This window comes from Lemur catta, chromosome 23 (genome assembly GCF_020740605.2).
Source record: "Lemur catta isolate mLemCat1 chromosome 23, mLemCat1.pri, whole genome shotgun sequence".
In the NCBI taxonomy this organism is placed as follows: Eukaryota; Metazoa; Chordata; class Mammalia; order Primates; family Lemuridae; genus Lemur; species Lemur catta.
Window position 1 is genome coordinate 16,803,037 of NC_059150.1, and position 15,673 is coordinate 16,818,709.

Genomic DNA, 15,673 nt, shown 5'->3' on the forward strand with positions numbered 1-15,673 from the left:
GCACACAGCACGTAGCGCACACTCGGTCAGTGTTAGCCGATGCGTGCCCTTTCTCACTGCTTTCTACAAATACAGTCAGCATGTCCGATAAGCATATGTTGCTGGTTTGGAATCCAAATAGGAAGCTTTATAAGAATAAAAGTAAGGGGCTTCACCAGCTCCGTGGTGAGGAGGACATAGACGTGAGTGACAGCACCTGCCACCTGCCGTTCGTGGTCGTCGTTTCGGTCATGCTGGGGACTTCTCTCTCCGGATGTGGGGATGTTGTCATTCTCTACAAACTCTCTTTCGTGTTGCCTTCAGAAAGCCCCAAATTTAAACACCTTTTCAGGCCTTGTAATAAATATACACATGGCCCAAAGGCCCCCCTCTGACTATTACAGACATCCAGGCTAAATATTCAGAAGTTCACCCGATTCCAGAGGCTTATTTTGTTCATATCTTGCTCATGAATTTATTACCATACATATTTTAACACAATAAAATTACAGTTCTTTAAAAGTCTCCTGTGATCCAAGGTTCAGTAAGAAAGACTGCTCTGGCCTCCAGCAATTGAGGTTTCAAACAAGCAGTAATTGGTAAGTTCTAACGGGGTATTTGCCGGGCAGTGGATGTTACGAGAAGGCCCCGGGGAATCGTGGGACCTCGGGGAGCAGTCAGATATTGGGGTGGGACAGGCTTAAGGACAAGAAAGTGCTTGCTCAGGACAAAAAGAAAATAAACATGAAACCACATTTCATTATGCCTTTTACATATTGCTTTCACTGGAAAGAAAATCATATTCACTTGGGACTCGCCTAGGACATTCCAAGATGTGTGCTCTGCACAGTTCCAAGGTCCATCCTCAGGGGCAGCATTTGACACTTGCTGTTGTGGGTTGGTGGCATGAGTGTCTCTCGTGCACCACAGCGGTCTCCTCTTTGGAAGGTTTAGTTAGAGTCTGGAAGGACCACAGCTGCCACCCAGGTGCCTGCCCCGGGCACCGAGCTGGGACTCCGCCCTGTCCCCCTCAGTCCAATGGCTCGGCCCCCTAGGTGTCCTCCTGTCTCTGCAGGTGACTCTGGACCTGTCCCAGCACCGAGGCATAGTGGTGCGCAGGGTCCTGAACACGGAGGACAACGTGGTGAGAAAGTTCGGCGTCACCGACTTCCCATCTTGTTACCTGCTGTTTCGGAACGGCTCTGTGTCCCGAGTGTCCCTGTGAGTGTGGCGGCTCCCCGGCTTCTCTCTGCTCCCTGCCTGCGCCCGTCCTTCCCGTCCTGCCCGTCCTGGTGGGCCGGTGCCTCCGAGCCTGGAGCCCGGCCCTGCTCGCCAGCGCCCGCGCCCACCCCCCGCAGCCCTGCCCGCTTCCCCGTCCCCCCGCTCTCAGACAGACTCGCTGGCAGGCTGCAGGCCTGGCGAGGACTCAGATATGCCTGACCCGCCTTCCCTTTGGTTTTCTAATTGCAGAAAAGTTCATTAGGAGCCAGACAATAGCCAGCTCCAAAATGCCGAGAGAAAACAATCAGGCCAGCCTCAGCCCCTCTGTCAGGCTCCCGCTGCTGAATGGCCCGTTAAATGGCACCAGATGGTGCCTCGGTGCCCTCCCTGGGCAGATGATTGATGGCGGCCTGGCCCTGCAGGCAGGAGCTGGGGCCAAGGAGCTGGAGGCGCTGCGGTGGCTTCCCGCACCGAGCTGGCAGGGGAGCCGCTCGCCCTCCCCGGCCCAGGCCACCAGGCCACCGGGCGGCACAGGGGCAGGGTGGCACAGGGGCAGGCCCGCCAGACGGCCCAGGAGGCCTGGTGGCCACAGGGCGGGGCCGGCTTCCCGGGCAGGACCAGAAAGTGCCGGGCCTGGTGGGGGAGTTGGTGGAGGGGAAAATTGTTTGTGGCGACGCTGCTCTCTCCGCCATCTGCTCATCCGTCAGCCTCGGGCCAGGACGGCGGGGTGGGAGCCGGTGGCCGCCGCCAGCCCCCCTGGGCACCCGCGCCACCCCTGCGTTTCGCATTTCTCCTTCTGGGTGGCCCCGACCCTGGTGGGTGAGAGGGAATGTGCACTCAGGAGAGACTTCTTGCCCTGGAGGACTCCGCTCTAGAAAGGATTAGAAAAGGATTTAGAGAATTCTGGTGGCTGTCTATTGTGGATGCTAGCTGTTTTTTTAAATCACACATCAAACTCCCTTGGCTTTCCTCAGGGAGTAATGTCACCTCGTGGCAGCTCGTCAGAGCCAGCCGTTGCTGTCCCTGGGCTCTGCCAGGCGCTGTCCCCGCCTCTGCAGACCTGGCCCTGCCTGGAGCCGGGGCGCAGCTGGGGAATTCTCGGGCCCTGCTGCTTTTCCAGATGGGGGTTCGACAGCAGGCTGGTGTCAAAGAGGCTTTCGTAACCCACGTGTGCAGTGATCGGAAATGTCAAGTGAGGCCCGGGTGCCCTATTTTGGCCTCACGGAGGACAAGATGGAACCGTGTTCAAATATTTCCTAATAAGCATTTCTGTGGGCTGAGCCACTCCGCTTCCTCTTCTGACGTTGTTTAACTCTGGGGTTTTGTCCTTCCAGACTCACTGCCTCTCCTCTGTGGTTCTCTGCCCTCACAGGGTGGTGGAATCCAGGTCCTTCTATACCGATTACCTGAGGAGGCTCTCTGGGCTCACCAGGGAGGCCGTCGGGACCACAGTCGCGCCCACCACTGCCCACAGGATAGCTCCCACTGTCTGGAAATTCGCAGATCGGTAAGGCCACGCCCGGTGCCCACGTAGTCCCTGATCCCAGCCTTTCCTCTGGTCACAGACCCCCCACGTGCAATCACACTCTCTTGTTCACTCCTATTCCTTGTCATAGGTGCAGCACGTGCCCTGCTGAGCCGAGACCCCCCTCCTCCCCACGGAGGGCCAGGCACAGGGCCCTCAAGGTGCGGGGGCAGCAGCAGTTAGCCGGCTGCCAGGCCCACTGCCGACTGCGGGGGGTGAACAGCATTTCCAGTTGTCCTTCGTGACAGAACAAATGCTTTCCAGTGTCTGCGGCCATTAAGCAGGACAGATACTCTGAGGCCTCCAAACCAGTTTCCCACCCAAGCAGTTATTTCCTCAGCAAATATTTTTGAGTACTCACTATGTGCTAGGTACTGTAAACACAGACATATGGAGGACATATGTAGGCCCTGCTCACACAGACCTTACAGTCCCCTTCCCTGCATCCCTTCTGGGAAGGCAGCTAACCTCATTTGAATGCTTCCAGTGTTGGGAAGCTCACTACTTCTTCAGGCAGCCTGTATCATTGTGCGTAATTGTAAGCGTAAGAAAGCTGCTCTTCCCTCTGAGGCTCCTTGGGTTTCTCTTGTGCTAGACTTCCTGCTGGTGGGGCAGGCAGACAGATCCATAGGCCTCTTGCATTGGCACCAGCTGCATACCAAATGGAACTGTGTGAGCAGGGAGCTCAGAGCTGGTCAGGACGGTGGGCTCCATTAGGGGCTGCATGAGAGAATTGGAGAGGTAAACTGAGGCCCAAGGACACCAAGTAGAGCACAGAGAGGGGACTTGGCCCTGAGGGGGAAGCACAGGCAGTCCCAGCGCTCTCCCTGTCATTGACCATAGTGGTTGTCTACGACCTCGGGAGGCAGGGGGGCAGGCGTGACTCATTTATTGGGCAGGTGAGGTAAATGGGGCCCAGCGAGGTGGCTGACTTGCCCAAGCTCACAGAACTAGCTCACTGTTGAACCGAGTCTAGAACCCAGGTCCCGGTGGGCAGGGGTGGAGGGGCAGCCAGCACTGAAGGCTCACGCCATCAGAGCCCTGAGCCTGGACCCCAAGTGGCATGATGGGCGTGGGGTGGGGCAGCCAGCTGGGAAACCACAGCCCTTCCCCAGGCCTGTGGGGAGTGTGACATGGGGCCTGGCAGCTGGGAGCACATCAGCACTGCGAGAAATGCAAACCCACTTCCCTTCCAGCCGCCGCCCCCCAGTCCCCAGCCTTGGTATTTCAAAGAGGGCCCAGCCTTTCCAGAGACATGTCGTGTGTGGTCTGTTTGTCCCTAGGGGGTCTTTGCTCAGAAGTGGCCTGATTAGTGAGCCATGGGCTGGCCCTGGGGCCGGGGAGGGGAAACCCCTATTCTATGCCAGGAGCTGCTGAGAGTTTTACATTTGTGCTTTTATTAATATTTAATCCCCTTAGCAACCTTCTTGTGACCAATGCATTAATATTATTATTCCTGTCTTACAAATGAGGAATTGAGGCTCAGAGAAGTTAAGCAATTTACCCAAAGTCACACAGCAAATTTTTGGCAGAGGCAAGTGCTAGCTTCCAGGACCCTGTGACCATCAGCAGTGCCCCTCCTCTTCTCTCCCTTTAGCTCTGGATGCTCCTCCCCGCCCAGCACCCGCTGCCCCACGGTTAATGCCCCTTTGTCTCTCTGCCTCCCTCTGGCTCCTCAGCTCCAAGATCTACATGGCTGACCTGGAGTCCGCGCTGCACTACATCCTGCGGGTAGAAGTGGGCAAGTTCTCAGTCCTGGAGGGGCAGCGCCTGGTGGCCCTGAAAAACTTTGTGGCAGTGCTGGCCAAGGTAAGCGGGGCCATGGCCTCTCTTGTCTGCGATTCCACCGATGATTAGCGTGCGTTCCTGCAAGCTGGGCCCACGCCAGCCCTCCTCTGGGAGCCCGTGGCCTGGCTGGACAGCTGGACCCACAGCTCGCCCAGTCCACCGTGGGCTGCCCCTGTCCAGCCTCAGGCGTGCCCCACACCAGCCCTGCCCTGCCAGGCACGACCCTGCCCCACGCAGGGGGTAGGTGGGACACAAGGCCAGGGACCCTGACACCTGGAGATACTCCCAGCTGGTTCAGTGACTGTGGCTCTGCCCAATGCCCGAGTCCTCCCCCTCAGTCTGAGCTCCGGAATGTGGCTTGTCTCTCCCTGCCATGGTGGTGGGGAAGCAGGAGCCCTGGGACGCCACGGTGAAGGAGACGATGCATTTCCGAAACTGCTTTCTTCCCTCCCAGTCTGACCCGGACCGCCCCTAGCCACGCCCTCCTTCCTCTGCAGTTTCCAGCTCCTTCTTGCCTGATGTCTGTCACATGTTTAATCCTCTTAACTGCTCTGCAAGGTGACAGATATCCCCCCATTTAAGAAGCCTGGGGAGCTCAAGTGACTTGCCGTGGGTCTCCCAGCTGGGGCATGTTCTGGTCAGGCCTGGGACTGAGCGCCCGGGCGGCAGGGCCTGTGCTGCTTTGCCCGCTGCTGCGTCTCAGGAGGTGAGGGGGTGGCTGCCTCCTGCTCCTGCCTCCTCCTCTCTGCTCCAGATCCACCGCCAGCGCTGCCTGCTGGGACCTACTGAGTCAGACGCGGGCTCTGGTCCCTGCAGCCTCCCTCGGCCCTGGGGGCTGGGTCTGAGCCCCGGCTTCTCAGTGCAGGTCTAGTCCTGGCCATGCGGCCACTCGGTCACATGCATGTGTGATGACACTGAGAGGGCCCTGTAAGGGACGTTACAGCCTTTGGCCCCTCACAGAATGAGCCCCGGTTCTTCAGCCCATTGCTATGGTAGCGACCTTCCCTCAGAGACCGAGAGCGCTAGGTCCCCACGGTGCAGTGGCCTTGGGCTGGCGGCCTGGGGACTCAGAGGGGTCTAGAGCGGCCCGATGGGTCCCCTCTCCTGACTCCTGAGGGCCCCCAGGGTGCTTTCCACCTTCCTTGGACAGCCACCTGGAGCCCCAGTCCCTCTGAAGGAGTCACCCCAGGAAGGTTGTTCCTCATGTTCCATCTCAGCCGTGCTCCAAGCTGGGTTTTGTGTGGCCCTAGAGGGGCTGTTTGCAGCCAGGTGGGGGGAAAGAATGACAGCCAGGACATCCGCGAGCTGGGCGGAGGCGTAAGCAGCCCCTCTGGGTGGCGCCTGCTGGGCTCCCACCTTCAGCAAGGCCTGGAAGTGATTTTGCGGGGAAGGAGCCCTCCCGCCAGGGCCGGGGCCCTCGGGAGGACAGGGCTGGCCTTGGAGACGGGGCGGGAGGAAGCTGGGGAAGCCCAACAGCAGGGGCAGGAGCACCTGGGGCCCAGCTCGCAGACCCCTGCTGGGCTCTGCCCACTCATCTCCGGACACTGCAGAGCGATCCGCCCTCCCCGTGCTTGGGTCGCTTCCTCCCGAGTGGGAATGACAGCAGCTGCCATTTCCCGGGGGACTCTGCAGTGCTCTTTGTGTGTTTCTCCCAACAAACTCCAGAGGGTGTGTTCTAGTATTACCTCCATTTCATGGATGAGGAAGCAGCCCCCGAGGTGAAGCGCCTTGCCCAGGCTCCCCCAGCCGGCGAGCGGCCGAGCTGGGATTTGCACCCACTTCTCAGGCCTGTGCTCTTCGGCACCACGGGCACGGCGCTCCGGGGCACCAAGGGCCCGAGGGGGCAGCTGCTCACCTGCCGGCTCAGCCCTGGGGAACGGCCGGCTCAGGGGTGCCCGTGGGGAGGCCCTGGGCCAGTCCTGCGCTGCCCTCCCGCCCCCTCTCTGCCCGCTCCTGCTGCGAGCGGCTGGCGGGACCGGCCACTGGGTGGCGTGTGGTCACCAGGCTGTCCTCGCTCCCTGCAGTCCAGAGCCCTCGGTCGTCTTCCCGCTGCCGCAGAGCCTCAGAGGCTCAGTCAAGGTGCCGCGAAGGTCACTGGGAAGTGCTGATTTCCAGCTGTACATTGCAGGCTGCCGGCAGGGAGCGTGGCGACACAGGTTCCTTCCGGCCACTGCTCACTCTGGGGGAAGGTGGCCAGCCCCTGAGGTTTGATGGGAACACGGACTGGCTCTCTCGGAGGACTGGATCCGTTAGCAGGTTTTTCTGTTTAGTTAACATTCCTGTCTCCAGTGTCCTTCTTGCAGATGTTTCTCTTTGCTCTTTTTTCACTGTAAGTTTCTCAGGGTCGTTGTCCTGTCGACCTGCCTCGTGGTGGCTTTATCCGACCTGCTCTGCCACTGCCCCCCCCTTTCTCCTGCCCCCGCCCACGTGTGCACACACACACACGCAAATGCACACGCACACACACGGACGCGCACACACACGCACACACGTCCTCCTCCCTGGGGTCCTTGTGGTTTTAAAGTGCTGATACTAATCAGATTTGAGTTGACTTATTGTCAAAGTAGCTTTTCCTGCTCCTCAGAGACTATTGGGAGTTACCATCAAGGTCTGGATCTCGGCTAGAAGCCCCTGGCCCGGCTGGTCCCACTGGCAGCCCATGGAATACAAATGAAAGGGTTTTTACCAGCCCAGCCCGGCCAGCCTGTCAGTTGCCAAGTCAGCTGCTCTATCAGAAGATCACCTTCAGAGACAGCTGTGTGGCCCAGGGTCCCAGCACCCTTCCTCTGAGGGTGGCACGTGGTCAGGGGGCTGCACGAGCCTGAAGCCTGGAGAGGGGGAGACCCTGTTAGAACCCCCCTGCCCACCCCTGTCCTCTGGCCTCACCAGGTGCCCAGAGCAAAGGTAGGCAGGAATCCACATTTGCGTCCTAGGCAGGATAGACAGCCTGGTGGTTTTGGAACTTTCCAGAAAACTGCATTGGCCTACTTCTGCACAGCTCCTCCCCTCTGCAGGACTGTGGGACTCTGGGGCAGTTGCTTTTCACTCCCCAACTTTCACTTGTTCCTCCCCACAGTACTTCCCTGGCCCGCCCTTAGTCCAGAACTTCCTTCACTCTGTGAACGAGTGGCTCAAGAAGCAGCAGAGAAAGAAAATTCCCTACAGTTTCTTTAAAGCTGCTCTGGACAACAGGAAGGAGGTGAGTCTGGGAAACAAACGATCTCCTCCCCATCCGTGATATTTATGGGAACAGGGGGGGTTGACAGTGTAATCTGTGACCTGCACCAATGTGCATTCAGGAAGGAACCAGTGAGCTTAGGTCATTCCATTAATAATTACCAAACTATTTATTGAGCTCTGTGCATGTCTCATCTAATCCTCATAACATTAGTAGAAGATAGATGTTATCCCCATTTGGCAGATGAAGAAACTGAGGTTAGGAGAGGTTAAACAACTCATCTGAGATGATGCAGCCAGTAAGTGGGTGGGCTGGCATTAAAAACTGGTGAGACACCAGAGTTTGTTTTTCTTGTTTTTGAGACAAAAGTCTCGCTCTGTCACACAGGCTAGAGTGCCGTTGCATCAGCCTAGCTCACAGCAACCTCAAACTCCTGGGCTCAAGGGATCCTCCTGCCTCAGCCTCCCAAATAGCTGGGACTACAGGCACATGACATCATGCCTGGCTAATTTTTCTATTTTTAGTAGAGATGGGGGTCTCACTCTTGCTCATGCTGGTCTTAGGTGCCTGATCTCAAGCGACCCTCCCACCTTGGCCTCCCAGACCGCTAGGATTACAGGCGTGAGCCACCGTGCCTGGTGAATGCCAGAATTTTTAACTACTGCTCTCTGCTGCCCCCAGGCACGTGGTGCCCCTCAGCGCGGCTGCTCTGGCCCTCCCCAGGGCACCTTCCTGGGCTCCGGCTCCTGCTGCTGTGGGCAGAGGTGGCCACTGCAGCCAGCCGGGGTGCAGAACCTTGTAGACTTGTAGGATTTCAAAGCTTGAAAGGACCTCAGAGATCAACCCTGTTGTCTTACAGGTGGGGGAGTTGAGGCTAGAACAGGATGTAACGTGACCTGTGTCACAGGTTTTCAGATCTGCTGCTCCTTCGATGGGTGGAGCTGGTGGCAGGGAAATGCCACCGTCAAGGCGGTCGACTGAGCAAGGGACCTCATCCCCCTGAGGGCTGTGCGCCGGCCTTTGTGTCTCTCCCCCCTCTCATCCCACCCTTGTCCCTCTCCCTGTCGGCCCTGACGTTCCTCTGTGTCCTTAGGGCGCTGTTCTTGCCGAGAAGGTGAACTGGGTCGGCTGCCAGGGGAGTGAGCCGCATTTCCGGGGCTTTCCCTGCTCCCTGTGGCTCCTCTTCCACCTCCTGACTGTGCAGGCAGCTCGGCACAAGGGGGACCATGCGCAGGAAAGAGGTGAGTCCGGGGCCTGTTTGCCCACCGTGCCTCAGACCCCGTCCGCAGGGACGAGGGAACAGGGCAACTCCTGGAGCAGACCTCCGGCTCCCTGCTCCCGGCCCGTATTTAGGGGGTGGGGTGGAGACAGGCTCGGGGCTCCCTCCCGCGGGCTCTCTGCATCTGCAGCTGGCCACACAGGACCAGCGAGGGACCAATCCCAGAAGGGGGAGGACTCGGAGAATTCACCTGGTCCTGTCCTCTGCCTCTGGGTGGACTAGAGTTTTGGGGGGGGCCCATGGAGGAAGTGGTCAGATTTGGGGGTATTTAGAAAGCAGAGCTGGTAGGACTTCGTGGTGGATTGGAGGAAGAGTAGGTGGGAACCAGGACTCAGGGTGGGCTCCGGGGTCGTGGGGCCTGAGGATCTGGTGGACGATGGTCCTGCGAGCTGAGGCAGGGGAAGGCTGGAGGGGAGGGGTGGAGCCAGTGGTCTGTTTCGTGCCGCCTAGACGTCTGCGTGGAGACGTGCACATTGGGTCAGGGCTTCTGGGGAGAGGCGCAGGACACGAGGTCAACTTTGAGGCCACTGGCATATAGATTACAGTTCAAGCCACGGCACTGGAGGAGCTCCCTAGTGGGGAGGTAGAAAAGAGTGCTGAGAACTGGGCGGTGAAGCATCCAGACCGCTACAAAGAGACGGAAGGAGCCGCCACTGTGATTTCCACAGGGCCCCAAAGTAGAGTGTCGCAGCTGGGCCCAGGCTGCTGGAGGTGGTGCGAGGCGAAGATGGCTCCGTGAGAGCCGTTTCAGTGGGCGATGGAGACACGGCCGGGTTGGATTAGGCTGAGGAGAGAGGAGGCGGCAAGATGTTGGAGATAATGGGCAGGAATGGGGTATAACTGGTCAGAGAGGGGATTTCTTTATTGTAATTGTTTTTACCAGTTGGAATAACCCCCTGTCTGAGGGAGACATTGAAGGTACAGTAAAGAAAGAAAGTATCCACAGGAGTAATGTCCTGGAGGAGGCGAGAAGGGGTGAGGCCCCGCCCGGGCAGGTGGCAGGTGCGGCCTCGTGGAGGGAGGTGGTGCCTGGGCCGGGGCAGGCATGGCGGGTGTGGGCACGAACCTCGCCAAGGAGCCGCTGCGAGCAGGGTGCTGAGTCCCTGTGGATGGAGGGGTGAGAACAGGAGGGATTGCAGGGGGAAGCAGAGGGTTTGGAGCACAGGGAGCAGGTGGAGGGGAGGGTTGTGTCTTCAGGGGGAGTTAAGGAGCCTTTGCCGCCGCTGGGTGATGGAGACGGATTAGGACACGCAGGCCCGAGCAGGAAGGACTCGGAAGCCGAGGGAGCGAGTTTCAGGGAAGCCTGAAGCAGGCGGGCGGAGGAGTGTGGGGCCGGGGCGGGGTGCGCTCCTGCCACGTCGCAGGGAGCCTGGTGTCTTGCTGAGGAGTGTGGACTTTGTCCTGGGTGTAAGTGACAAGCACCTAGAAGAGGGGCAGAGAAGGAGAACTGGGTTTAGGAGTTTGGGGGGAGATGGGGTCACCTCCAACGCTACCCCTGGCAGGTAGAGAAGCAGGCAAGGGGACACTGGGCCTCTCCTTGCACGGGCTGGGCTGTGGGGCACCCCCGTAGGGGTGACCACGGTGGGGCTGGGGAGGACAAGGTGGCCGGTGGAGGGGACAGAGGAGGGGCCGGCAGGGGCAGGGAGCCTGAAGGTGCGTGACGTCTCCTCTCCCCTGCAGCCCAGGCCCAGGAGGTCCTCCAGGCCATCCGGGGCTACGTTCGCTCCTTCTTTGGCTGCCGAGACTGCGCTGGCCACTTCGAGCAGATGGCGGCCGCCTCCATGAACCGGGTGGGGAGTCTGGATGACGCCGTCCTCTGGTTCTGGTCTTCCCACAACAAGGTCAATGCTCGCCTCGCAGGTAAGCAAGGGCCACCTCCAAGGCGGGGCATGGAGGGAACGTTGGGGTCTTGGGCCAGAGCTGGAGGAAGGGACGCTCATTGTCTCATTAGTAACATCCCAGCCCTGTTAACCAAGCCAGTATCATCGGACCCGTTTTCTAGATAAGCAAACCGAGGCTTTGACACTTTCAGTCTCTGGTGTTCCAATGCCATTGCTCACTCTTCTGCCTGCACCAGGGCCTCCCCTAACTCCACCGTGCTTTGGCTTGTTGGGGCCCCTTACTTAAACCACTAAGGAAGAGAGAGCTGGGATTCCCCCCTGCCAGCCCCCCGAAGGGTCTAATGACAGAATGCACTGGAAGAGAGGACTGGTCCTCCTGGACATACCAGGGACTGATTCCCCCAGGGGGAGGCCCCGTCTCTGCCCTCCCTCACTGACAGTGTGTTCTTTTCCCCGTGTGCAAAAGTCTGATGGGCCCAACAGGCAAAAGCATTAAACTCCAGGGACAGCGGGCTGGGGAAGGAGCCATCTGTGGATAGGAGGCGGCTTGTCCGAGGGTGGGGAGGGGGCTGGGCGAGGCCGAGGGGAACGGAGCAGGTGGTGGTTCAGCGCCTGCACTTGGTCCTGGTCTCCTGGGGCCTCCTGTGGACTCTGAAAAGAACACACATGCCTGTCTTTTCCTCCTGCCCTCCCCCCATGCCCCCGCCCTGCCCTGTCACCAAATGCTCCATTTGACCCTCCAGCCCCATGACCTCGGCAGGCTCCCAGCTGCCGGTGCAGGGCCAGGAGCTGGGGCGTCCCTCCGAGGGCCAAAGGCAAGGCAGTGCCTTCCTCTCCCTGGTGGGCGCCTTGCAGAGCAAACCCCTAGTGAGCAGGTACTAACTGAGTGCTCACTTTTGAGGTCTGACTCTTGGAATCTACTTTTGCCCACTCCCCAGACTAACCATTCTGACTTCTGTGGCAGTCGCTGTTACTGCTGCTGCTTCCTTGTGGTCAAAGTCTTTTTTCCCCTATTAAAACCTTTAGAAGAGGCGCTTCCTACAAGAGGGATGGATGGGCTGGCTGGTGTTCCCTGGCGGCCGGTGACTAACCCTCTGTGGCGCAGCCCGGGGCTCTGCCTAGAGCTGGCCCAGCCACTTCCCAACGCCCCTGAGTGTCCCCAGGCCTCCCACACCTGCCTCTTGGGGCCCACCCCTACCCCCCGCCTACCCCGGAGAGCTGCAGTTGGCTTGAGGAGGGTACCTGTGGAATTACCACGCGTAGCCAATGCTTGTTTTAAAAAACACCTTCCCCTATGCCTGTAATCCTAGCACTCTGGGAGGCCAAGGTGGGAGGACCGTTTGAGGTCAGGAGTTCAAGACCAGCCTGAGCAAGAGTGAGACCCTGTCTCTACTAAAAACTAGAAAAAATTAGCCAGGCACCTAAACATAGAAACAAGAAGTTAGCTGGGCAGGGTGGTGAGTGCCTGTAGTCCCAGCTACTCGGGAGGCTGAGGCAGGAGGATCCCTTGAGCCCAGGAGTTTGAGGTTGCTGTGAGCTAGGCTGACGCCATGGCCCTCTGGCCTGGGTGACAGAGCGAGACTGTCTCAAAAAAAAAAAAAAAAAATTTTTTTTCCCCTTTACTTAACAAAAGTAATATATTTTCACTGTGTAAAATTTGGGAAATTTCAGAAAAATTCAAAAAGACAACACTAGCAGAGCATCCGGGGATGGCAAAACAGACTATTCTGCAGACGTGTCTGGTCCCAGGGCACAAACTGGTGGTAAAGTCAGCAAAGGGGGACACCGGGCGGTGACTGGGAAGCCGCAGAGTGCGGGGGCTGCAGGTGGACAGAATCCTCCTCAGCCTCCTTTCCTGGGCTTCAGTCTGCTTTCTCACGGCCCGTCCCGTGTGCTTCCCCCCGCAGGCGCCCCCAGCGAGGACCCCCGGTTCCCCAAGGTGCAGTGGCCGCCACGCGAGCTCTGCGCGGCCTGCCACAATGAGCTGTCGGGGGTGCCTGTGTGGGACGTGGGCGCCACCCTCCGCTTCCTCAAGGCCCACTTCTCCCCAAGCAACATCGTGCTGGACGCCCCCCGCGCTGGGCCGGCCCCCCGGAGTGGCACGCAGAATCTGGCAGCCACCCCAAGGCTGGCGATGGCGAGCCTGGAGCTGGAGCCTGGGAATTCAACCCTGGGCCCTGAGGGGGCCAAGTCCCCGGGAACCGCCATCCCAGATGTTCCTCCCAGGGGACCTGAGGCAAGTGGCCCCCCGGAGCTGCACGCAGGCCCAGGCCAGGGGCCCCCTGAGCCTGCGACAGAGCTCCAGAGGGGTGACGAGCCCGGGCAGCCGCCTGAGCCCCGGCGCCTGAGCAAGCGGGACTCGGGGGCTGCGGTGCTGGCCGAGAAGAACCGCCCCGGGGGCCCTTTAGGGCCGAGGAGAATAGGCCGCAGCTCCAGGCAGCTGGCGGACGTCCCTGCCTGGGGGCCGGAGGCCCGAGCGCAGCAGGGCCACGGCCAGTGGCTGCAGGTGCTGGGAGGGGGCTTTTCCCACCTGGACATCAGCCTCTGCGTGGGGCTCTACTCCCTTTCCTTCCTGGGCCTGCTCGCCGTGTACACCTACTTCCGGGCCAAAATGAGGGCTCCGAAGGGCCCTGCTGGCCACCCCACAGCCTGAGCCGCCCGGCTCGGCAGGGGCCAGAGCGGGAGCTGCCACCCATGGGGCTCTTCCGGCCCCCCACTCCTCCCCTGCCCTGCCCTCCCACCCCCTGTTCCTGTCCAGCCTAGAAGGGTGGGAGACCCAGGAAAACCAGTGGCTCCAGTGAACCTTCTTGGGTCTGTGGGGAAGGAAAGTCCCAGAGACACAAGACAGGAACAGGGTCCCGGTTCCTCTGACCGCACTGAGGAGGGTCCCCGCAGGCTGTGAGCTTAGGGAGCCTCAGCCGCTGGCCTCTGGGCACCAAATCCGTATTTTTCAGCTTATGTGCACTCCTGCCCCATTCTCGCTGGAGCCTCGATCTCTCCCTGCTTGGTCTTGGCCCCAAACTGGGACAGGTGAAGCCAGAAGAGGGTCCCCTGGGTGGGGCAGGTGGGAGTGGAAACTCTTTACCACATTCCAGGCCTCCGTCCATTCTTCCATCTGGACACAAAGAGGCCTTGGCACCAAAGGAGGACAGACGGCCTCTGGAGGCTGGGCAGGGCACAGAGGGCCAGCTACACAGACCTCCCCGGTGGGATTTGGCTGTGGGGGTGGGGGGGTCTAGAAGCTTCTGGGAATCATGCTGGTCTCCCAGGTGAGGCAGGTGACAGCCGCTGGGCCGTGGGGTGAGTGGCTTGGCAGGACCTGGAGTAAGAGCTGGCGAGGTGGCGCAAGGAGGGGTGTTGGGCTCCGCAGTGCCTTGGCTTGGGGCTCCGCGGGGAGAGGTAGAGGGAGGCCGCACGGAAGAGGTGGCTGCATTGAACATGCTTTGGCTTCTCCCCATTGAGCTCCAGCCGCTCTGAGCTGGGTCTTTTGTCTTTTTAGTTTGGTCTCCAAAGTAGATCTACGCTAATGTTTGGCTGTGATGGGTGCTGAGCTGAAGATAGCAAGGCAGGTGTCGTCCCCAGGTGCCACCTCCCACGTGCGCAGAAGTTGGGAGGGCACAAGGGGAGGGCAGCCCGTACACACGCGTGATTCCCACGCTACCCCACTGCTTGGAAGCCTTGTGGAATAAATTATTTTTGTTAAGGCAAGCATCAGTGTGTTCTTAACTTGCTACTTGGAGACGTAGTGGCGGGGTCTAGACAGAATGCACAGAGACCAGTGCCCCCTGGGGCCCGGCCGGACCCTGCCCCAGCACACTCGGCTCCCGGCTGCAGGGGAGGAGGCATCCTCCCGACACCCCCAGAGCTCTCCACGCCCCCCGCCCCTGCAGGCCCCTTGTGCACAGGGGACAGGCCTCTGGGGATGTGGAGCCCCCCACTGCCTCCTCCTGCTCTCTCAGCCCTGCTGGGGCGCTTGCCCCGCCCCCAGCTCCTCCTCCGGGGAGTGGGGCTTGTTTGCCAGAGCGCCCGGGGAAGGGCCCGCCAGGATTAGAGAACCCACCCCTAATCCAGCCTGCTGGGTTTTGCAAGGATCAGAGCAGCTGATAATGAACCTCATTAAGGGGGAGTGGGAACCTCAATCCGATTGCGGGGGGTCTCTCTTTGACATCTTCACTCTGCTCAGATGGCCTGGGCCCTGGGTGGAGCAGGTGGGATGTGAAGGACCCTCCCTCTAAGGGGCAGCTGGGGGGAGGGCGGGCGGGGGCAGCCCTCCCCTGCTTCCGGCCTGTTCCATTGACCTCTTTAGCTCTGCTCTGCTCTGCTCCTTGGGGCGAACTCAGCCTGGAGGCCTCTCTGTCCCCCAGCTCTAACACCTGCCTGCTCCCTTGGTCCCCCCCGGCTGGCTCTGCTCCCCTCCCCCTGCTCCCCCAGGCCCTGGCTCTGGCCTGCAAGAGGGCCAGTGCCCTGTGCCCACCAGACCAAGGCCACTGAGTACCCTGCTCCCACCACGCTCCCCACACAATGGCAAGAGCAGAAGATTTCCGTCCACAAGCCCTGTGGCTCCAGTGACCATATTTTCTAAAACCGAACTTAGGTATTTGGAATCGGGGCTGTGCTGGAACTGCTCTCGGGGCAGCCCCAGCGGCAGCGTCTACCCACGGCCGGCAGGGCCTCGCTCGGGGCCACAGGGTGGGTGGGTTTGCCTCCTCGCAGCTGTCTCTGCAGCCAGCCTCTTTCTGCCCCGTCCCAGCCCGTCTGATTGACACACCGTGGGCCTCCGCGGCAAGACGCCGCCTTTCACCTTGATTTCCCCAGGGTTCTAGTCGGCAGCGCCAGTAACCCGCTTCGCCCACCAGCTGGTC

At 60.0% G+C, this 15,673-nt stretch overlaps 1 protein-coding gene across 2 annotated transcripts in view; it reads left to right on the forward strand.

The window, feature by feature from the left end:
• QSOX1 (quiescin sulfhydryl oxidase 1) overlaps positions 1-14,519 on the forward strand; it is a 38,483-nt gene extending 23,964 nt beyond the window's left edge. Inside the window, exons 6-13 of one of the 2 annotated variants that reach the window (XM_045536145.1) lie at positions 1,055-1,200; positions 2,573-2,707; positions 4,405-4,534; positions 7,590-7,712; positions 8,785-8,932; positions 10,651-10,830; positions 12,719-13,047; positions 14,311-14,519. In XM_045536145.1, coding sequence (XP_045392101.1) covers positions 1,055-1,200; positions 2,573-2,707; positions 4,405-4,534; positions 7,590-7,712; positions 8,785-8,932; positions 10,651-10,830; positions 12,719-13,047; positions 14,311-14,361 — 1,242 coding nt within the window. In that variant the 3' untranslated portion in view covers positions 14,362-14,519. Of the gene's footprint in view, positions 1-1,054; positions 1,201-2,572; positions 2,708-4,404; positions 4,535-7,589; positions 7,713-8,784; positions 8,933-10,650; positions 10,831-12,718 lie in introns of both variants that reach the window. The other variant, XM_045536144.1, reaches the window with a different exon arrangement.
• Positions 14,520-15,673: the final 1,154 nt, after the last annotated feature.